This window comes from Xiphophorus maculatus, chromosome 7 (genome assembly GCF_002775205.1).
Source record: "Xiphophorus maculatus strain JP 163 A chromosome 7, X_maculatus-5.0-male, whole genome shotgun sequence".
Classification (NCBI taxonomy): Eukaryota; Metazoa; Chordata; class Actinopteri; order Cyprinodontiformes; family Poeciliidae; genus Xiphophorus; species Xiphophorus maculatus.
Window position 1 is genome coordinate 24,604,136 of NC_036449.1, and position 24,487 is coordinate 24,628,622.

At 36.7% G+C, this 24,487-nt stretch overlaps 1 protein-coding gene across 5 annotated transcripts in view; it reads left to right on the top strand.

Annotated features, from left to right (window-relative positions):
* The window catches only part of LOC102234947 (partitioning defective 3 homolog B), a 211,369-nt gene that overhangs the window by 131,093 nt on the left and 55,789 nt on the right, over nt 1-24,487 (top strand). For all 5 annotated transcript variants that reach the window (XM_023337170.1, XM_014469594.2, XM_023337171.1 and 2 more), the window contains one exon: nt 19,821-19,941. In XM_023337170.1, coding sequence (XP_023192938.1) covers nt 19,821-19,941 — 121 coding nt within the window. The remainder of the gene's footprint in view (nt 1-19,820; nt 19,942-24,487) is intronic.

Sequence of the window (24,487 nt, forward strand, 5' to 3'; positions counted from 1 at the left end):
ATTGACAGATTTTCCCATTTTAGTAATGTAAACAAAATACTTTACGTATTGTATGAAAAATATCTTCATGATGTTCAGTATGTGTAATACGGAGTGTAACAAAAGAAGTTGTTTGCCATATTCCATAGGTTGCATTCAAGATCTCCATGCGCAATTTTTTTTTCTGTTAAACTATAATTTGTGATTTACTGACGCAGATCCTTAAGCTGATGGAAACTGGTGGGGGTAGCATGACAAAAAAGAAGAAAGAAAAGATTAGCGGAAATGTTAATTGGAACCTATGATGTCAGCATAATACACAATAATTCTGCAATCTTGCAGGTTTACTTAAAAAAAAATCTCAATTAAAGCTTCCAATCTCTCTACAGATTTCTGTTAATGTTGTGTTTTAAAGCCAAACTTATTCTAGGGCAATACTCTTAAGTCTTGCACTAGATACTGCATTTATGATAAAAGAAGAACATCAATGAAAGCCTTGTGGTAAATGTGGAATTTATACTGTCTAAAAATATAAGCACTTGGACAATTGTAAAATTTTGTATGTGGAAATAAAAAACTTTTGGTTTGAGTTTAACATGTCATTTGACATGAAATAATTCATGTACATTTTTTTTTTCATTTTGGATAGGTTTAGACCACAACTTTTTAATTAAGCACAAATGACATGAGTAGATTATAGAAAATGACTTTTAAACATCATATCAAAACACAAGTAGAAATGTTGTACTTGTGCAGATGACTCTATGATTCATTATTGTTGGTGAATAGGTTTGTCATGAATTAATCCAAACTACAGAAAAAGAAGTGACCAGAACCCAGACTTGTCGATTGTTGCATCACTTCATCAGTGTAATTCATGCTAATGTTTTCCTCTCTGCTGTCTAGCAAAAGCTTACTTTTGGTATGATGAGAGAGTGAATTTTCAATGAGTGAATTTTCTGCTTGAAACGTCAGTATGATACTCCTACTTGTTTAAATTTTGTCATATCAGTAACAGTTCTCTAATTCTGGAACACATCTACCAGTACATCTAACTAACACACACTCACCTTCTCACCTTGTGTACCTATCAGAAAAGTGAGGATGCCAGCCATCTTGATGGACAGCTCCATCCTCCATGGAGCTGTTTCCTGGCAGCCTTTCTTGTATTGTTTTCTTCATGCAAAATCGTATATATTTCAATGCCTTGACCTTGACTTCTACTATAGATTATGGGATTCATAGTAAATATGAGAGTTGTTCTAACCAGATCGTGTTTTATTTTAAGGTGGTAGAAAATGTGGTTTAGCAGGTAATGAATGTTTAAATATAGTAATTTCCATTTAAGTTACATGTGGATAAAGAATTTGGGACATATTTTATGAAAATCTACATCTTTGACCTTAACTCCGGGTTTTGCACTCTTGTACCATAATCCCTGGTCTCCCTACATGTATTTTGGATTATGTAAATGTACTCAGCTTGCTTTGGCTTCCATGCTGATATTTGCTGTTAAGTATGTTAATCCCAGCCATTTTTAAATGCTTTCTTATGAAAGCACTTTATTTTATTTGCACTTTATAACAAGTCTGATATGTTTATTATTAGAGGGTATTTTTCTTGATTTTATTTGTAGACATGGTGGCGCTTTGTTGCTTAGGTCCTTCCTTATTTTATAATATTCAGTATTTATTTTCCAAGATGCCCATATTTCCTCAAAAGAAGTAGCAAAAGTCAGAGAAGGTCTCGATTTTGGAGTCATTTAACCATGACCGGCAGTCTTGGCAGATAGTGCTGTTCATTTATCATCACTTCCTGAAACCTGATGATGCAGACTAAAGGAAGTCCAGGTATTGGCTGACAGTAATCGATGTGGCTGGAAAAAGAAGGTGGTGTGTCAGCAGCGGTGTCTGTATGTGTGCATTAACGGAGGTCAGAGCCACCGGAGGCATGTGGGATACAGAGATAAACAGGATCGCCAAGGACTCCCTTCCATCAGTACATTAGCAAAGCAATGAAGCATAGCTGCTTAGACATGTGCACCAAAATGCACACCCACATGCTGAAAAAAGGTGTTTTGTGAGCAATGACAGGCTACAAATAAATTAATTGTATGTGAACATACTGTTGGGTGTTTATGGGAAGACTTAAAAATAAACAGTTTGATGGCAACAAATATTTTTGTTGACAAGAAATAAGTACTTCCTGGGATTTTTCTTTATACATTTATCATTCTTAATAATAATGAGGATGATAAAAAATTGTTTTCATTTTAAGAAACCAGTTTACCCCAGTAAATGCTTGTAATGTAACCAAAAAACAACAACAAAAAACATTTTGTTGTCTACTTGTAATTTTCTTTATGTCTAAACTCAGATCTGGGATTTAAAGACATAGCAGAGTTAAACTCTTGCTGCAGTCAAAATCAAAATGCTTAGCTTATATGGAAAACCCCGAATGACAATTATAAAGAACTGATTATGACAAGATCTACTAACTGAACACCAACACCTGTGCATCGTGACAGAATGTGATGCATAGTAGAATGCTCAATTAACCTTGATCAAATGTTGTTATGTTGACAATATGGTTTCAAAAGCTTGACATCTTCAGAAATATCTGGTATGAGTCCACAGTGAATGTTTCTATGTTTACTTTAAAAGGGGCTGAAGATGGATGGAGAACTTATAGGAACTATTGTTTTCCACCTCATGTGTGATAGCTGATCAATTTAGCATTTATTTTTATTCTCAATGGACACTGTTGAGACTGCAGAGTTGCAAAGTGTGTGCATCGGTAGATACACGCATAGAAAATGCAATTTCCTTAAAGTTCATACAGAGTTTACATATTCATGCATCCATTATTCATTCCCTTCCAATCATACTTTCTCTGTTTGTCTGCCAGTAACCTTCTTCATATTATTTCCCATGTTTTTACGTTTTTCTTTAATTTTTTGTTTTTTTTCTTAGAAGTACCCTTAAAATAACCCATCATCTAAACTCATAATGTAAACAAAGTGAGGGTTTTTGGTTTCTTTTAAATAATCAGATTAATTTAAAATTTGATAATGTCTTTTTGATTATTGACTTTATATAGTCCATAACCTTTTCTCCAACTTGATAACAAAAGGAATAAGTAAACCCAGCCTCAGTCTAGTTGTAACATTCATTTAAAGCCTCAAATATTTCTTAAGAGAATCGTAGACTTATTAAGACGTCTTTATAATATGGAAATCAGTTTCCACCAGGAGAAAATGCACAAACACTTATCCAGTCTATTTTCTGAAGTGACCCGCTAAGCCTTGGATGAGAGCAGCCCTCGGTTTTCACGAACAGCTGCCCCCCCTCCCGCCGTCACCCATCCACCACCAGCCAACCCGTCCAAGTACCCCTCACAGGTTACCATAACAACCACGACCTCTGGCACTCCACCAATTAGAAAACAATCAGCCTTGAGAGACCAAAGTGAAGTGAGGTTGGCAGCGCAGGAAGGAGGGGCATTGTAGTACATGTGTAAAGGATAAGCAGCGAACAAGAAACAAAGAAAAAGCATGAAGTAAAAGCAGGTCCTTGTAGGGGCGGTTTGTTTTGCATTTAATTAGAACAAAAATGGGTTTTGTTAATTGAAAAAAATATTAGTACATTAGACTATTCATTCCTTTTAGTATTTAATGCAACTGGATGTTTTGGATGTGTTAACCTTGCTAATAACTTATGTTTGCTTTTCAGAATGTGTCCGTCTAAAGACATTCAGTGATGCTTCAAGATCTGAGTAATCTGATGATGCCTTTAAGTGGATATATAGCAAATTCACTTTTTTGCCGACTTACACAACTATTTTATACCCAAGCATTTCCATTTCATTTCAACCTTTTTACATTTTATGCCTGGGAACAAACCAATTTTTGACCATCTTAGTGAAAATATTGTTTTTTTTAGAAGTTTGATATTTTTTTATTTTTTTGATCCATAATTGAATTGTATTTCATTTTCCAAAGATTTTATAATACACCCAAATCCATTGATTCTGTTCCCCTTTTATGAAATTTACTTTTGCTGGGCAACAATTCGTCCACACACTTGTATTTCGATCCGTAAAGATAAGTCTACACATTTAAAAATGGTTGCAAACAACTCAGAGCTGCATTTCACATTGGTCATACTGAGTGTCATCCAAAGGTTGAAGCCCATGCTTGGTAGGTGCCGGGTCATTTTCTTTCACTCTAGAAGCACTGGTGATTTAACTAATTCATTTTTTGATACCTTGGTAATGGACTGATATACTGTTTCATGTCTGTCTAGCATTTCAGTGGCGTAGACAGATTGGCTGCCATAGCTAAATAACCCTCTAGCATTGCTTTCCCACACACTGTAACATAGATAATTTGTTGACAAGCTAAACAGGAATCCCACAAATGTTTTTTGGACATGATAGGAAGATATTCATCGCATATATCTCAAAGTAGTGACGGGACCAGATGTTTCACAGAATGCATTTCATTTCTCCACATTTATACCTGTCTGAGATGTATTTGTCAATACTTAAACGACTTGACGAGAAGGAAAACAGGTGGAAAAAGTGGCAAGAAGAGAAGAGGAATGATTTAATTCTAAAGAACATTAAATGGAGTATTTTGTAAAATGAATAATGATCAGAACACAAACTGAAAGAAGATTTTTGGAGAAAGAAATTCATGACATATTTTGAGATACAGAGAAATGAATGAAAAAGGAAATTGAAACTATAAGACTGGTGGTCACAATTTAGCTTGTGGAGTGGATAATTGAGATTTTGGGATGAATCAACAGATGAGAGGGGATAAAGAGGCCAATGAAGTGAGGATGTGCACAAAGAATGACGATAGGAGCCGGTGAATGAATATCCTGGATGGAGAAAGCAAATTAAAATGAAAAAAATAGAAGCGAAGGCAGAAAAAGTAAAGAATAAACTAAACTGAGATGCTAGGAGTGAAAAGTAGTGAATATGGGAAGAACTAAAACGGAAGAATCTGAAGAGGTTGCTTTGTAGAGGCAGGGAGGAGGTAATGGGGAGAAAGACAAGAAAATGGCTAAAGTGTGTGTTTTCCGGATTCAAAGCGTGTGATTCAGCCTGCCTAATAAGAGAAAGCTCTCAAGAGGCACTCGTGTGCACCATCCCTTCCTCCCCCCTTAGCACTCCTTCCTTCAATAGATCCTTTCTAGGTCTCTCTTCCCCCTTGTTGCACTCTCTTCCTCTCATTTATGATTTCCGCCTCTCGTATTTGGACAAGTAGTTCTCAATGAAAAATAAATTCCATGCAAAGGACATCCGCCCTCTGTAGAGCACGCACATGGTAAAAGTACACATGGGCGCATACACTTGGACTCATAAAATAACACTTTTATATGTCAAAAATGTACACTCAGGGACAGCTTTGTTCATCTTTCATTCTATTTTGCATCACAATTCTACTTGCTCAAGTCTGGAGTATTACTTAAATTATAGAGCGGACAAATTTTACGTTGCTAATTCTTTGTACCTAAAATCATGACTGAAGACAAAACACTGTAAGTGTTTTTCTGCCCTTTTATAGTGTTTTATAACATTGAATACTGCTACCAAAAACTGCAGTATTCAATTACTTTGCATTCCTATGGTGTAGGGAAGTCTGCAGCTGTAGAAATAAAACATTTCACCATCAGCTTTCTGTATGGTATCTATTTTCAACTTAACTTCCAGCTTCACCTGAGAACCATGGATTTTACTTTTTGAGTATGTCAAAAATTTTAATGGCATCATGATCTCAACTGTAAGACTCCATATCAGATCACTGATCACTATGGTAGTACTATGCGGTGCATGGTGGCGCTGTTGGTAGCAATGTTGCCTTGCAGCAGGAAGGTCTTGCATTTGAATTCTGACCTGAAATCTTTCTACATAAAGTTTCCATGTTCTCCCCTGTGAATGTGTGGTAGATGGGAACCAGTTTCCCTGGATATTAGTACTGTGTCCAGCCCTCTTTTTCCTTCAGAACAGCCTTTCTTAATGACATGGATTCAATGAGTTATTGGCATAATTTCATGAGACCTGTAAATGAGACCTAACATGAGACCTGTAAACCTTACAGATGATTGTGCATTGAATTTCAAGTTGTCACAATTAATAGTACAATAGTGAAAGTCACTGAAGCCACTTTTCCTCCCTATTCTGATGTTTGGTTGGAGTTCAGCAACTTATCACCAGGTTTAAATGCATTGAGTTGATGGCAAGTGATTAGTTAAATTTGTATTTATGTTAACAAACAAGCAACTTAGAATTTGCTCTCTTCAATTGTCCAGCAAGTGTAAATTGCACATACTGTTAGCTCTACTTAAAACATACATCTATAACCCATTAGCATCACAGTCACATGCTGTGCTATGCAGTTGCTCTGTCTGCATCGGTAACAATTTAGTTTCTTCATGCTTGAACTGGCTCCAACTGATAACTTTTTAAACGACTGAGCTCATCAAGCAATGAGTGTGTAAAATGAAATGATAATATCATGGCCTAAGTAACATATTCCCTATAATGCAGTTGAAGTGTAATTTTTATTCCTTTTATTTAAGTATATGTACTGTACATACACTATAGAAATCAGATGAACATCAAAAGCAACACACACTTTGTAGATGTGATGTTTAAAAATAATGCACCTAATTTCTTATCATTAAGGCCAGTATAATGCATGTTTTAGATGCTCTATCATACGTGAAAGATAAAGAATGGGACAGCGGCTTACTGACAGCAGCAAGTTACAAAAATAAAGTACATGAATCTCATTGTAAGACATCTTACAACTACCTCAATGAGAAGCCGTGTGAAACCTTGTTGATAAGAACTTTTATTAGAGTCTTTCTCTTTGATGAGGTACATTTTTCACATGGGCTGAATGTGGATGTAAAATATGGTAGAGTAATAAGAAATCTCAACAGTTATGCAATTTTTTTTCATAACCTTCATTAAGGGCTGCAACCTATTAACTCTATAGGAGCAACGCTGACAAGTGCACGACTGTGCCTGTACTGTGGTTGCATGTTACCAGGGCCATATCTCCAGGGCCACATGTAGTTCCCCACAAGCTGTTAGCCAACTTTACAGATATAGTGATGAATTGTGTATTTCTTTTACCAATCGTTGCTGTTGTAATCCATCTTTAAACCATCACAACTTCTGTGTGGTTGCCTTTTCCTGATATCACTATTTGGATTGTTTTTCACTGCCAGGATAGAAGTTCCCACTGTTTTGTCATCTGTTCTATTTTTATATTCTGCATATGGCTCACTGTGTGTGTTTGCATCATGTTGACAGCTCACCACAGTGACCTGAGCTGTCACTGATGTATGTATTTTCTCAAATCAACCTTTTTCTCACAGTATCGGTTTCTTCAAGCTGTTGGACTGCATGTGTGTCTGAGATGGCCACGAAAGTAGGTTGACTTTGTGTTTGTAGAAAAATTCTAGTGTTGATTTGACAGTATGTTTTGGATCATTAACCTCTGGATCTCCTGATGACAACCCATTTTCAGTTTTCAGACATAGGCCACCAATTTAGAAATTTAAAGTTGTTGGGTATTATCGAAGACTCTGATGACATGCTTCCTGATAAAACTCACTGGGCCTTTGAAAGAGAAACCAGACCCTTAGCATCACAGATTATGCTTAATAGTATGTATTTTTTCACATATTTATCCTTTGTTGCATGACCTATCTCTGGATTTTGCTTGCTAGTTCACCTTTTTCTATCACATTTTTCTCTCCACTCAACTTTCTATGAGTGGAGAGGCAGCTTTTTTAGCAATTGCCTTTTGTGACTTACACCCATATGAAATAATTGTGACTCCATTGTTTTAGCAAAATTTCTCCTCTCCATAAAATAAAATGCTTAAAAAACACCTGAGAAAAATATGATACATGGTGCTAAACAAGAGGCGCCTTAACAGTCAGAATTCAAATCTCCATCAGTTTCTCAAGTTAAAATGAACTGCAACTTAAGTGCTTCAGCAGAAGGTGACTGGGTAGTCTTTCATGGTTCTTGACATTTCACCTCATTCAAAAGCATTTTTGAGTTCACTCTTCATCCACAGCTCATTTTGACCTGAAGAAAACATTCAGATGTGAGGTGAAGTGTTTTCCAGAACCTTAAATGGGTTTCTAGGTGCCTTCTTATTAGGCGCTCAGGGGCATCATGACCAGGTTTTACAGAGAAACTAGTCAGACAAATGGATTGGGGTAGAACCAACATTTTATTTTTTCATGCTTTCACACCTATAATAAAGGCAAACTTAAAAACTGCTTTGAAGGATGATGTGCCACTCCACTTCTTTAAAACTCTTTTAGAGCTTCAACAAAGCTACTTTGTTGAAGCTTTGTTAATGGCCTTTTTAAAAAAAGACATCTTTTATGTGTTTAATAAGTCAGTCCCCCTGATTTTTTTTGTGATTCCGGAAATTCGTGCAAAATCAACAGATTCCTGCATTAACTGTTTACTGCAAATTTCCTGCAAAAATGTGAAAAAAAGAGTTTGAGCTTAAGTGACTAACTCCCACCTGTAGTTGGCAATATTAGTAATGTTTTTATGTCAAATCTGTCTGCTTGATTTTTTTCCTCATATTTGAAAAACATTTTCGATAAATTTTCTTCTAATGGGATTTTAATATTTGTGTGAATTGATATCCATAAAATAGCCCATAGTTTCCAGTCTAAAAAAGAGAAAAGGAGATCTAAAACCATATTATTAGTATTTTTAGTGTCAGTCTATTGTGGAACTTCAATATGATTACTCCATTAAAAAACTGCAAAAACAAAAACATGCATTTGTTATTATTTATAACATTAAAAACTGTAAAGAGCCACTTTAATAGAACTACAGATCAGTGCTCTACCCTCTAGCAACCCATGGTTATTTGCCAGGTTTTGTGACTTAAAAAATATGACTATAATTATTCATTTTTAAACCTTTTCAATATACTATTGAAACATATAAATCAGTTAAAAATCACAATAATTTAAATTAGCTTCAATAATGTGGTTGCATATGTGTGCACACTCAAATGAATACTTTGTTGAAGCTTTGTTTAATGTAACTTCAGTCTTCCACACTACATTGGAAAATTCAATCTTCAGTCCAGACATATGCAGAACTTAGGAGAACATTCTCACATCTAGAGCAAAAACAGTTCTTGTTGGGAATCCCTGCTGTTCTGGTGGGGGATGCTGTTCCCCTCACCAGTTTCAATCTCGTCTTTTCAATCAATTTGGAGGAATGTCCAGTTTTTGAAATGTCACCACTTCCCAAACTTTTCCCAAATATTGACACCTTTCTGTTTTGTGCCATATGCCATGATTTTGCATGCTCTTCATTAGTGATATCCTTCTGGTCCAAAAAAGTGACTTGAACAAATTCAAAGAATGTAAATGTGGAAAAGTAAAAAAAATAAAAATAAAATAAATCCAGCTAGCACTGCTTAGCTTTAGTTTACATTAATCAGATTATCTATAGTTGATTGTTTGTGGGAACTCAAAAAGACAGAATGACAAAAATGAATCAAGAGATCTTTCAACAAAGCATCTTCTTTTTTTAACAGATTTGTTTCTATTTCAGTTAACCATACAGAATAAATGTCACATTACACACACCAAAAGTATTGCAATTATTTATCTTGCTCCCATTTCCTTTGGCATTTTAACAAGTGTGCATACCTTTTGAGAGCTATTAGTCTGCTGCTGTTGAAGGCTATTATTTGCTGAGACCTGCAGAAAGCAGGCCTTTAGCCACACACACAACTGTTAAGTCAAAGGGGAAAGTCTAGCCAGACAGGCTGCCCACATGATTTAGTGGCAGCGGGTAGACCACCTGTAGCGCTCCCTCTGAATCTGCCTGACATACACACATATGTATGTATAAGCCTGCACATACAGATGGCTTGTCCAAATAATGTCATGCCAGTTAGTATTCAGTCCCTGCCGCATTCACACAGACACTGATTTTCATCACGACAGGATGCCACCCTCCTCTGCCACCGCGGGTGCCTCTCTTGAGTACGACATTTGGACAGCTAGTCTGATTGATGTCATGGCAGTCGATAGAGCGCTAATTACTCCCCGTGCGTAGACCACGCTGTATTAGAGACCGTGTCATATCCTGTCAGCTGCATTTTAAAAACATGTGTCACTTCCTGTTAGCCTGCGGAAGAAAAGAAAGGAACCCAGAGGCCTTGCAGCCCATGTAGCGGGCTCACACCGAAAAGACTGCCGCACTGTTACAGAGTCTTTCTTTCGCAAAGCTTCCCTCTCCGCCTCTGTTTTCGCCCCTCTGTTTCCTCCCCTCTGACCCACCTGCCAGCATTGGTGGTCTTTTGTTGTCAAACTTCATTAGTAGAGATGTCGGCTAATTAGAGCCCAAGCACAAGCTCGGGAGATTAGGAGGAAAAAGATGAGATGAAAGGCGAGACGAGGGAGGGAGACGGAGGCAGGACGACGGAGATGAGCAGATGATGAAGAGATTAAGATGAAGTAGGAGGGATAGAGAGATGAATGTTATCAAGGTAGAGATAGATGATTAGGTTAGTAGAAGGAGAGAGAGGGAAACAGAAAAATCAAAGTTGCTGAAAAACTCAAAATAGATTGCAGAGAATCTCCAAATTGTGAAGATTTACTTCACTCAGACAGTCATCATCAAGGAAATTGATAAAGTTAATAAAATCCCACATCCTTGCAGGCAAATGAGGGGATATTTCTCACTCTAATTAGTTTAGTTCTTTTGTTTTGTTTCTAGCAACCGGTGTCGTTTGTGAATATGAGACCAAGCAGATGAGTGGAAGATGCAGAAAGAAGATACAGCGGGCTGCAGAGCTGATGCATTGACCTGTGTCTGTTATTGTGGTCGACTTCATCTTTGTTAGACAGAGCTGATAATGATCCTCTGCTTTGCAACTACACACCAGGGAGAACACACAGATGACCGGATGTTTGTTAACGTGTAAAAAGAAAAAGCGTGTCAACATCAGTTAATATGAAATTGGGTATCTGCTGCTTTTATTGATTGCACTGGCAAAGATTCAAAAACACATAATGTTTAGCATTTATTTTTAAAATTCAATACATTTAAGCTCTTTTTATTTCCAGTTTGGAACATTGTCCAAAATGGAAAACATGGATTTATGATTCATGCCTTATTTAAATAAGGATTAGTCCTAGTTTGCCCTTGCTTTTAAAGGTTGAGAAAGTCCTCCGTAGGGCAGTCTTTTGTCTCCTCAATTGATTGATGTAAATTTTTACCCTTTATGAATCATTTCCAAGCAGAACGTAGCATCTCCCAAGCTTTCAAATCAATTTCAGTTTATGTTTTCAAACCGCATAGATTTTTTTTCTTTTCAAATAGCTATCATTAGTTTGTGCTAATAAAAGGACATTTTGTTTTTCTGAAGGTCAGCCACTCTGCACAAAAACTCCTGTTTATTCTCTTCAAAGGTGACCTTACCTTGAATAATAATCATTCTCATAAGATTAATCCAAAACCTTTAGCAGTTTTACAGGGTTATGGTAAGGTCTTCTGGGGAACCTTACCAGAAAACCTTGCCAACAACACTGTGGGCAAACTGATAAACTGCCTGATGGAGTTTGAAAATCTCTTTTCAGTGTCTAGTGGTCATCTACTGGTCTGTTAACAAGGAGGGAGAATGTTGTGCATTTGCTGATAACAAATCCATGACGTAGACTTGAAGCATGCTCTTATTTCCAGGCTATAACACCATCAAGGAGGAGCCATCGAACTATTGTGGAGTGATGTTGGTGATTATATCTTGTTTAGCAATTATGCTTCAGAGAGTTACATTAACAAGAGGAACATACATTAGTACTCTTAATCACTTGTTTTTTGATGCAGTTGACCACATCTATTGTTGAATGGTACTGATGAGGTATAGACTGGTTTTTTGACTCGGAAAGTTTTTGAAAATCACCTTGTCTAGTTGTGCTATTTGTAGCTGACAGCTGTGACCCGACTTAAGATGAGTTGCAAATGAATTGCATTGGCTAGACTTGATAAATATTTATATATTTATTGGATCCTGGGTTGTAAATCAGGGGCAGGAAACCAAGCAGCTTCCAAGATGTGCAAAAAACAAAAATTCCCCTCTGAGAACATATAGTCAGAATTGTTTTCCAAAAGTTTGAGAAGAACCTTGAGAAAATAACAGGATTTTCATCTAGCTTGAGCAGAGGCATAACATTGTGCCGCTTTACATTAGTAAAAGAACTCCGAAAAGTTTCCGCCTTTTTGTATTGTGTGGTTCTAGATTCTCATTTTGATGCACGCTGTAATCTCACTTTCAGTCTGGTATATAAATCAGACAGAGCCAACAATCTGAGTGACATATTTCCCACGTGTCACTCTTGGAGGAGGTGATAAATCACCTGTGTTTGTCCATCCCTGTTTGTTGTGCACCCATCCCCTGCATGAACCATTACTGTGGCTGCATGTGTGTCAGATACACCAGACCACACCAGCCTTTGGCCAGTTCCTGTCAGATTTATTAAACCTTCAAGCTCAAATCCATCTGTTATGGGAAGCTAATAATATGTACCTTGCTTGTCTTTCCTCTCAGTATGTCTATATTATCCTGATCTCCATTTTTTTTGTATCCATGACATATGTTTCTTTACATACCACTCAGACGATGCTAATATATACTCTACATCTAAATTGTGGACGAGGTTATCTTTGGGTAAACTAAGCTGATAATACATTTTAAATGTATTGATAGTGAATGGGAAACAGCAATAAAATAAATAAAGCATCTCTTGGGGAATTTAAACCAACATATTTTATATTTTTCCTGAATGGATTGGCTTACTGGAGAGCTTGACAGGCCTTACATTACAACATTAAAAATGGATGTTAAATATACATGTCCCGTGATCACGAGTCAGTTCCAAATGCTGATTTAAAATATGCCAGAAGACAGTTTTTAGGGCTGTAACTCCAGATAAAAAATGATCCAACCAGTGTGGTAAATATTTATAGATTACAATGACAAGGACATATTTCTTTACTTTGCAGTGGATACTGATATTTCTTTGGGCGTCTGTCACCATGTTATTAATGGAACAGAGGTCTTAATTATTAATGGCAGGGTTATTACCAGCTATGGCGAGTTTCCCATTCGGAGTTTTAAACATTTATGGAATTATTATTGGTTTGACAGAGCGGGAACCAGAGATTGATCTGGCTGTGCTTCCTTTGGTGTGTGTGGGGGACTTTAAGAAAGAGACCAAGAAAGAAAAAGTTTTTACTTTCGTGAAATATTTGCTTTACTTTGATTAATGTAAAAAATAACCTAAAGTTGGAGAGTAATATTTAATATGCTGTAAAGTTAAAGTTAATAATTTGAGATTCCTTTTTCAACCAAAGCCAATTGATAACCTTTCTATGTTTGTAGTTCTGGACATGTTTAGATATGTGTGGTTCTTTTTTAAAGTCTGTTTATCATTTTGATGTATTTCTTTTTTTTTTTCTTTTTTTTATCGCCCCGCAAGGGGTCTTTTTGTGGGCTCTAGTGTCCCTTTTTCAAAGTAGGCTGACAGGAAAGGGGGAAGGAGAGGGAGGGAGACATGCGGTAAACGTCGTCGGGTCCAGGAGTCGAACCCGCGACAGCCGTGTTGAGGCCATGTTGCCTCTGAATGTGGGTCGCGCTAACCCCTCCGCCACCACGGCAGGCCCATTTTGATGTATTTCTAAGACTGCTCTCCTTCATTTATGCTGTGTCATAAATCTTTAAAAAATACACCTCATTTGTGTGTGTGCATATTTTTATGTTTTTACTTGTTTAGAGAAAATACAAAATGAATGGATGGATGGATGGATGGATGGATGGATGGATGGATGGATGGATGGATGGATGGATGTAGGCCTGTCACGATAGCAAATTTTGCTGAGCGATTAATTGTCTCAAAAAACTATTGCGATAAACGATAATATTGTCTGAAGACCTTTTTACACTGATTTAATGGAAATGTCGTAATAATGCATGTGATTTCCTGCCAAAGATAGATACACTTTATATTCAAAAGAACACTAAACACTGGAACTGATAAACAAAATAAACAAAACAACCAAAAACAAAATGGATTCTCAGTCTCCATTAACAAAAATTGTACTTGATAAAAACTAAACAACATAAAGCCAAAGTGTAAATAAATACTGCATTCAACCAAAAGAGTGCAGATTATGAAGTCTGTATATTATGTTGCCCTTCAGTAATAATTAGATTTAAATAGAGAAGATGGGCACATCGACTACCTGATGCAATAGTTCACACTACATGATTTTTTGCTCCTATTTTTCCCCTTATGACAATCTTAAAACGTTGGTCTTCCTAAGATTGTGTGGTGTGTTACAGTAGATCGTCGTTGCCGCTCCGATCTAAATCAGGGTTTTTCCCTGACTGGGAGCTTAACACAGCCTGTTGAATGTGACAGGCAGCCAATCAGATAGCGCGGATTCTCCTCCGTGCTTTCTGAGGGGAAATTACGGAGGGGAATCCCAAACAGCTGACACGGCGCAACCAGAGGTCCAGCGAACATTGGAGATGATACGTAGAAACAACATTAATGTTTATTCAACATGCAAAGAATATAGAAATGACAAGAGGAGGAGTTGGAGCGAAATTGCTGCCGCAGTTGATAAACCCGGTAACTTTTCAGCTGTTCTTCGTTAACGTGACGTAAACAGGTTCTAATGATTTTCATTCAGTCTGGACTTTATGCTGACACTAGCCACATGCATTGCAGGTAGATTGTAGTAAAGCATTGATTAAAGCCTGGTTTTAAAATTAGTTCACTGGACTTGTAGCCATTATTTTGTGCCCATTGTTGGACACCACATAGCAGGACCGAACCCGATCGAACCGTTGTACCTAGGATTTCTGTCGGCTAATGTGTGGTCTGTCAGGTTTTGAAAATGGGCCGACAATCGGCCGACAGCTCTAAGATCGTGTTGTGTGTGCTGGACTTTACACTAAGTAAATGAGGAAGGGAGGGTCAGTGGAGAGCACCGGAGTTGAGCCTTTTTTCATTCGTTGTCATCAACAGAAAGAGAAAAAGGGTGGAAGAGACGATAGTGGCGATAATTGAAATGACGTCGATAGTTTACGATTAATCGATTTATCGTTTATCGCGACAGGCCTAGATGGATGGATGGATGGATGGATGGATGGATGGATGGATGGCACTACAAATTTTATTCAATCCAGAAAAGTCTAGAATTCAGTGTTTTCCGAGTTTGGAAAGCTTGGAAAATAGAAATATGGATATGCATACTTCTATTTACATTCCCTATTCTACCTAACTACCTTACAGTTTGTTTAGATTTTCTTTTATTGTTATTTGACATGAAAATGGACAGCCCTGATTCTACCTTCCTGTTCTCTCAAGCATGCCTCTAACAAAGCAGAAATGCATGTACAGTACAGACCAAAAGTTTGGACACACCTTCTAATTCAATGGGTTTTCTTTATTTTCATGACTATTTATAAGGCAAGAAATCCCACTTATTAACCTGACAGGGTACATCTATGAAGTGAAAACCATTTCAGGTGACTACCTCTTGAAGCTCATCAAGAAAATGCAGAGTTTGTGCAAAGCAGTAATCACAGCAAAAGGTTGCTACTTTGAAGAAACTAGAATATAAGGGCTATTTTCAGTTGTTTTACACTTTTTTGTTTAGTGCATATTTCCACATGTGTTATTCATAGTTTTGATGCCTTCAGTGTGAATCTACAATGTCAATAGTCATGAAAATAAAGGAAACTCATTGAATTAAAAGGTGTGTCCAAACTTTTGGTCTGTACTGTAATTGCTGCTACAATGTGTGTCATCTCTCTGCTATTAAATCTAGTTGTTCAGCTTCATTCAGTATCCAATGTCTTCTGGCCATCAGGATACTTAAAGCTATTTACCTTCTTTCAGGTCTGATATTAAATGATAAGTGTGGCTGCTCTGTCTTGTTTTCTAACAGTACCAGATTTTCAATTTGCAATCCCCTGCATACCAAATGAATCATGCATTGCACCTTCTTCCCAGGAACATTGTATATTTACATATGCATTAACTTATTTCACATGCTTTTAGCCAAAGCTACTTACAAGTGGTGAACACCATTAAAGCTTACTAAAAGGGACGCTGGCATACAGACCAAGTGCTAAATCTGTTTATATTTCTGTCCAGATGGGACAGGTGCAAGTGCAAATGAGGCCTGTTGTAGCTTTAGAGGTGTTAAGAAAGAGGAGGTGTTCGGTAAACACATTTTTTCAAGATATTGCTGAAAGTAGACAATGTTTTAAGTGCTCTAAAAGCCGATAAATGATCTTAATCTACCACAGTAAAACAATAAAACAATGTCTAAAGATACTTTTTGTATTTTTGAAAAGAATGCAGCAGTCAGGAATACCCAAGCTGTGTCAGTAACATGGGTTTGAATGTGTAAAGGGCCTTTAAATGGGATTAACCAGTGAACGCACCTTGCAGACACAGGTGTTTATACTAAAATCACTTGAGACACACTCAGCTATTGGGAAACTTGGGAAACCGTATTTAGAGATGTTTGTTTTTTCTGTAAATAAAAAAACATAGTCCAGCATTAGTAAAGCGAGCATAAAGCTCTCTATCAATTTTACTGTTTTAGGATCCATGCAGTGAACCTCCACATTTTCACGAGTTTTCACTGATGCAGATTTTTTCATTGCACATATCTAAAATATTTGAAAAACACCTCAGCTTTTGAAGCTGAAATACCTAGATACAATCTTTTTTGACTTTCTATTGGTTAGTATTTGCAAAATAGCCAATCCAGTAGTGCTGTTAATTTTACTTGGCACTGATTGGCTGTATCCCCAAGTGTGGAAATAAGAACGACTGTAGATGTTAGCTTTTGTTGTACACTGTTTCCACTGTCCATATTAAAATATTAGGGGATGTTTAGTGTTTGAACTATTAAAATAGTCACTTATAAGCATTTTTAGAAGAGGAATCAAAATATTCCCAGATTTTAACTATTTGTGGGTAACTGTGGTTAATAATCTTGCCAATGCCAGGGCTCCATTATATATGTTTTCTAACACTGGCATAATCACTTCATTTTGTATCTCAATCTTTCTGAATCTTTCTTTTGGTTGACTTTTTCCCAATAAATTTATTTCATTTTGTTCAAAGGTTATTAATTAAAATAACAATAGGACAAAGTGGAGTCTTCTACAGAAAAGCATTTATCACTGATGCATGTCTATTTTTACTGGATGGCTTAATTAAAATGTTAGCTTTCCCAATCTTATGGAATTTATTCTATCCAATATTCATTTGTCTTTTTCTTTTCAATTATTCTTATGTTTAATGTAACCAACCAACTGGAACCTTTTGTTGAACGAATGAATTAAAAAAAAAAAACAAAGGAACAATTGGGACCCAATAAGATGTTTTGCACTGTCATCAGGTGCAGCTTCCATCTGATTTCTCTCTAAATGCATTCTTTCAGAGTGATGTTTTGTGTTACTGCTGACACAACACTTCTTTGCTGTTAGGCTGAAAGACCAAACACACTCACATGCACACATGCATAAAAAACTAGATTATGTGTCACTGTAATGCAGCATCCTTTTTTTTTTTACACCGAGGACTGTGTGCACGCAACTTCTTTGAGACTATATATTTTGTCTCTTGTGAATGTTTAAATACCCAGTAGATTAAACTACAGCATAGTGTCTAATTTAATGTCAATCAGTTGTTTTAAAAATGTAAAATTTGAGCTGCATGGTGATAAAAAATGTGTGTGCATATTTTTTAAATATGTGTGTTTTTACTTGTTTAGAGAAAATTAAAAAAATGGATGGATGAATGGCACTACACATTTTATACAATCCAGAAAAGTCTAGAATTCAGTTTTTTCAGTTTGGAAAACTCAGAAAATACAAACATGGATATGCATATTTCTATTTTCAGTCCCTATTCTACCTAACTACCTTACAGTTTGTTTAGATTTTCTTTTATTGTTATTTGATATGAAAATGTGCAGCCCTGATTCTACCTCCCTGTTCTCTCAAGCATGCCACTAACAAAGCAGAAATGCATGTAATTACTGCTACAATGTGTGTCATCTCTCTGCTATTAAATCTAGTTGTTCAGCTTCATTCACTGTCCAATGTTTAAATACACTGTAGATTAAACTACAGCATAGTGTCTAATTTAATGTCAATCAGTTGTTTTAAAAATGTAAAATTTGAGCTGCATGGTGACAAAAAATGTCATACACTTATCAGATCATGATTTCTCAGCCTGAATATTTAATTTCTATTATTTGAGTTTGTTATAGAATGTTTTTTACTGGCAATTTAGCAAAAACAAATATCCACAAACAAAGCACGGAGCAATATTCATTCATGATCCCTCAGAAGGCGTTGTTGTGCTCACAGAATATCCTGGAGCCATTCTGTTTTTTGTTTTTTTTTGTTGGTTTTTTTTTGCATTTGTGTATATTGCTATTTTTCAGACTTTTCATAAATCACCTGATGTTCCACCAGCGCATTTTCCCCTCTTGCTCCAACTCGGTCCATGAAATTGCAAACTGCATCTCTAATGTTGCATATGACCTCTTACTGTATGTGTATGATATGACTTTCTGCATTTTCATTATGTGTGGGTGAGTGGATATGTGTGCATGTGCATGACTCACAAGGGTGCCCAGAGTTCAGTGTTGATATGCTGTATATTTCCTGCGTTGACAGAGAGAATATTCATGAATTGATTGATGGTTTTGTTTTCTTTCCGGTTGCAAAAGAAGCAGGAAGAAAAAAGGAAACCGAAATAGATGCAGGCAGTGAGAGTGATCAAGGGATTGGAGTCTTCATCCCTGCAGTCCAAGTTTTGAAGTTGATGTTGGATGTACTACTGTGTGAATGAACACATGGCTTTTTTGGCATCATCACCATAGGGATGATTGTTCAACAATAATTTCCACAATATGTCAACTTTGGTCAAAACACAACACCAGGAAACCAATGTCATTTTGCCATCATTAATTTAAATAGTTTGTTTTGGTAGTTTAATATAAACAATAAATTCAGATTTTTACAGTTAGACTTTCTCAATTCATAAACCACACAGAAAAGTGAAACCAAAAACAACGTAAGAATAATTCATAGTTACACTGAAGACTTACTGTCTACACCTGTTGATCAGCTATCCCAAAAGTAACATATTTAGTGAGGCCTCAGTAACTGCTCTACTAGCTTTGTTCTTTTTAATAAAAGCAGAACTTAAACTTGATTTTTACGTCACTCTACACCAGGCAGATACTGCAGATAGCCGGCTGCAGTGTGAATGATGATATCCAAACTTTCTGAGGACTTGCAGATACAACAAATTCTATATACAAAAGTAGCTTTTACTGGAACAACTTTCCTCCAATGCACTTGTTTTCTTGAATAAACTTCAGCAGCAACTTTCTGTTTCTGTTTTTTTTACTTTTAGTCAGTGTGGGATTTTCCCTGCAAATCAAATCTACCTACAAGTTGTAAAGTTCTAACACTTTACCTTCCTCTATGTCAGAAAACAAAATCTATTGAGACACCCTGTCAGAGTGAACATTCAAAATGTAGAGGTTGGAGTGTTCAGACAAACTGGAACAAAGAGATTTGTAAATATGTATTTTTATCAATTTTCTCAAAATGTGTTTATCTGTGTGTGTTTGGCTTTATCTGTTTCTTGTGGACATCTACCTGCCCCTGCAAAGGTGTGCTCATACGCATTTTATTATGTGTCTTTGTGCAGCAATATGGACCGCATCCAGCTGCTAAGAAGAGAGTATCAGCAAGCAAGACGAGAAGGAATGGTGCCGCCGTATGAAGAACTGGACCTACGACGCAGAGGTCACGACAGCGACCCACACAGGGTACGTAGCACAATCACAACCTGACACTGACAGGTCAAAAAAATACACAAAAAGTATTTAGAGATTATCTAAAACACAGTTTTGAAATTACACTTCTGTAAATCTTTGGGATGTCTCCATCCCACTGTCTGTGAGTGGCATGCAGTGTACTATCTTACTCCATTTCAGGAATCAGAGTGATCACCGGCTTTACAGCGTCTGCCAAGTGATCAAGGCCCTTTAGCTTGATCACTTGGCAAGAGTCAGGTGCTCTTTGATGCGAACGGCTCCTGTGGGTATTGGGCCGATCACACTGATATGATCCGCTTTTCTCTAAGAATGACACACAGAGAAGATAAGTAGAGGTTTGAGTCACTTGTCATCCCGGAGGAATTGTTTTTCAAATCACAGACTGATAATCACATCCACACAAATCTACAGTCTACCTGAGTCACTCCTGAAAAGAAGAAATCTGCCTTTGATAAAGTAATATCGCTGCATTAATAGTTACCTTCTGCACTCACACCAGGTGTCATTAGGAAGCTAATGAAGAGACGAATCTTGGTAACTTTTTCATAAAATCAAAATAAGCAATTATTGTTTGAAGGAAATGCATATTGTAGAGAGGCAGAGATTCATTTAAAGTCTGCAGTTTGGAGAATCGAAGAATGAAAGTAATTACCTTCTGACCAACCAAATTTAATTCCTCCCGATGGAGCTACCGTTAGCTCTCTGTAGCCAGCTGATATCGTATCACAGTGGAATCAGTAAAATGAGTTTTTCAAGTCAGATCCTTCCTTTTTATTTCCACATGCTGTCAAACATTGTTAATGGTTGGTTTAAGGATGAAAAACCTCATGTATTAGCACTCAGAGATTTCATACCAGCTGTGTTATACAGAGGGTGTTTGCATAGTTGACGAAATACAAACCTTCTCATGAGAAGAAGCTTGAGGTTGCACACATCTTAAGGCAGCTCAAGAGCTTTGGAATAAGACAAAATTAATTTATCCAACATGTTGTGTTACATGAACACAACTGGGCCCATTGCAAAGCCCTGGTGTTGATTAATCATTTAGTTTGATTGATTGCCCAGCCCTAAAAGGCACCATTTGTAATTAATGAGATTTTCATTATTTAAATGGGAAGCTTAGTTTTATCAGTTCTGCTTCTAAGCTCCCAGTTTGTATTGAGTTTTACTCAGGTGAGGCCTCTCTAGAATAACGAGTTGGTTGTGCATGCTTATGACTCTTGCTGTGTGTTATCTTACATTATGTAAATTACATATGAGTCTTGCTCTGAATATGGATACAGTTTGAGCTTGTAAATCAAGAAGTACAGTTTATCCAGACAGTGCTGCTTTGAGAAACCCACATATTATGAGGTTAAATATTGTAATTAGCACTGTTGTCTTGGAAAAAATAAAAAAAATATTAAAATGTTTGTGTAAGTTTGTTTCAGAAACTACCAGGTTACAAATGATTTTATTGTCCTGTCCAGTTCCCAAAAAGTTTCCCAGGAAGTCTGTGAGGGTTACCTGTAGAGACTTGTAAGTTTCAGATATTATCCTTTCAGATTAAGGAAAGTAACTTAAGGAAAGTAACTTTTAAATCACTTAGAGAAATAAATTATCCGGCTTTACAGTTTGAAGTTTTACACTTATTAAAAAGAAAGAAAAAAATAGAAAGTGAGATCATAGGAGTAGCAGTTACCACTGCAACTAGCAAACCCATCTCATTAAGGATGATTGATTTAGTAATTAGACCAAAAGTGATTATTTACCTGACTGGCTTTCTGTGCGAAGGGAAGTGGGGAAAAACAATGGTTATGATAGTGAGCTGGTGGCAAGCTAATTCAATTTCACTTTTATTGGTTTGTTTGCTTCTCCTTAGGACCTTTTTATTTTTTGGAAAGGGTTTAGAGAATATTTATGAGGAGTTAAAGTGATGGAAAGTTATTCACAGACAGGGTGCACGAAAAAGGGAGAGATAAAGACCATCACAGAGAGAGTGTGAGCTCCTCCTATAACGTTGCCACGGAATATTGAATGTGTTTGCCTTTCTTCCCCCGTGGCTCCATTACCATTTCATTGATTCATGGTTATGGGTTAGCTGTCTCTGCTAGCAAAATTATGTTTGCCTAAAAACAATTATCAAGCAACAAAAGCCACACCACAACTTTGTTTCCAAGTGAGTGCATTCTGTGCTTGTGGGAGGATGTGTGTATTTTGGAAGACAACAACAGACTTTCTCCCTAAGGAGAGGGGAACTAAATCAACAGGGCGCTGTGCTGTTGTCACATACACGCACTCTTACACACAGTCCTACATAGAGGAGACTTTGTGGGAGCCAATTGTTGTTGTGGGCGGTGTGACACAGCTTTTAGTGAAGGATTTAATTATCTAGAACAGCTTTCGTAGAGTTTTTAGACTAGAAACGTGCTTTAGACTTAGATAGTTCATTTACAGTCATTTAAATGCTAATCCCATTTTATTGTGTGATTTTCAAAACATAAACAACTTGAAAGAAGATGTAGTGCTTTGTGAGGAGGATGTCATAGTATTACATTACTTACACCCACCTTCGAGTTTTTTCTGTCAAAGGACTGAAATAATATGATTTGAAACATTTTCCAAAAATGTCTGATAAGCAATAGACTTTCTGTATGTTAATGTATTTTATTATACTGTCAGACAGTGGTGGGGACACTTCCACTAATCCACTAGCTTGCTAATAGTTTAGATATTTTTTTTTCTGTTAGCTATTTTGCAAACTTTTAAAGTATTTAGCGCACTTAGCTTCTTTCTAAAGCACTAATTTACTTGTATGTTTTGTAAACTGTCAGTTGAATAAAATACAATATCTGTGTTGATATTTTCATCATCAACTGTGAAGACTTCTTCAAATAGTTGTTTTATATTTCTGGTCTTATTTTGAAGTGGGTAAAGATTGTTTACGCAGCAGTTCCATTCCCCCCCCTCCAATATTTTTGTCCTCATGTAAATTATACATTATTTAGATTTAAATTTAGAGCTTTACCATTAGCTTCTGCTGAATACTGTGTATGGCTTTAGGGTTAGTGAAACTAGTTTATTTCTAGACCTGATACAAAGCATCTCTTTCCTGGGAATTATATAAGAACTTTACAATGTCACTGAGAGGGCCTTGAGTGTATGTTATCAGTAGATAACTCACGGTTCAAACACATGTTTCACAAGTCATGGAGGAGGTCAGTCCTCAGTCTGATGCATTTTCCTTCCCACAAAGCTGAAATGTAGCCTGGGTGGAACCTGACCTTGAATGAATGACTTGAGAGGTTGAGAAATTCCTCCTGAGAAACCCTCAAATGCCTATGTCATGGCTTGCAATTTAGCCTCACTTTGCAGTTACTTTCAACAGCTCATGCTAAGTGATAAAAATATGCCTCCCCAAGCTCGACAGATGCTGGGGATTGTGCTGAATTTGACAAAATCCTATATTTTCTCTCCCTGCCTGTCAAACTCCACAGCAACTGAGCTCATTCAGTTTCTCTCTGATGACTCCATCCTCTTCGTCACAGTTGCTAGGCCAAGCAGTTCACATGCATTTGCCTTTCTAATGTTGTGTTTGTTGTGGCGTCTCAACAAGCTCTCCAGTGGTAAACTGTTCCCAAAGAAGCAGCATTGTATTGTAGCTAAAATTTAACTTGGAAGTAGCTTTTATAACTTCGCTCTACAAACATTTTAAGGTATGTACAGTGGGAGATTTTGAAAAGGTTTTACTTTCTTGAATTAAAGTTTTTTGAATTGAACTTGTAAAGCTGCTGGAATTTAAAAACAAATAAGGAAAACAGGTCATCGCTTTATAATTACTTTTAATAACAGTGGACAACAGTGCTTTGTAATTCCACGCTTTAATACTTCCAGGCCAAAAAAAAATATCTTCTTCTCTCCTCAAGTTGTGAAGTCAACATGTTTTAATTCACTTGCATTTCACCACCAACTGAAAAAAACAAGATTTTTTTTTTCCCAACAGAAAACGCTCAAAAAACTCATAACATCAAAAACTATTGGCCACTTTTTAATATTTGAATCAAAGCCAGAAAACAAAATCTGTGGACATATTACATATAGCTGTCTTCATGCAACTTAATAAAACATCTGAATGGTTATTAATGAGTCAGCCATTCTCAAAGGCTCTGTGTGCACCCACATTGTTCCGATGGACTATATCTCATGCAGCAGCCCCTCCAGTTGTGTAAAATATTCACATGAATGGATCTTTATTACTCTTCAGTTTTTCTCTAAAATACAATTTGCAAATGTCTCTTTGCCCTACTGGAATTATGTATGAACGTCTCCTCTGTGCCCATACAGAGGATCTTGTATCACATCCTGTTTACCTCGACTGAAATCCCTCTACGTTCAGAACCTTGTCCGGTCCTCTCCTGTGTGTACACAACCTTGTGTACATGTTGTTTTGTGTCTGCTTCCTTGTTTTTATGACTTTGCAGTTTTGGAGACTTTCCATGTGAAGGCTCATGTAATAGTTTCTTTTTGTTCAAGGTTTCAGTACCTTGAAATGGGTCCA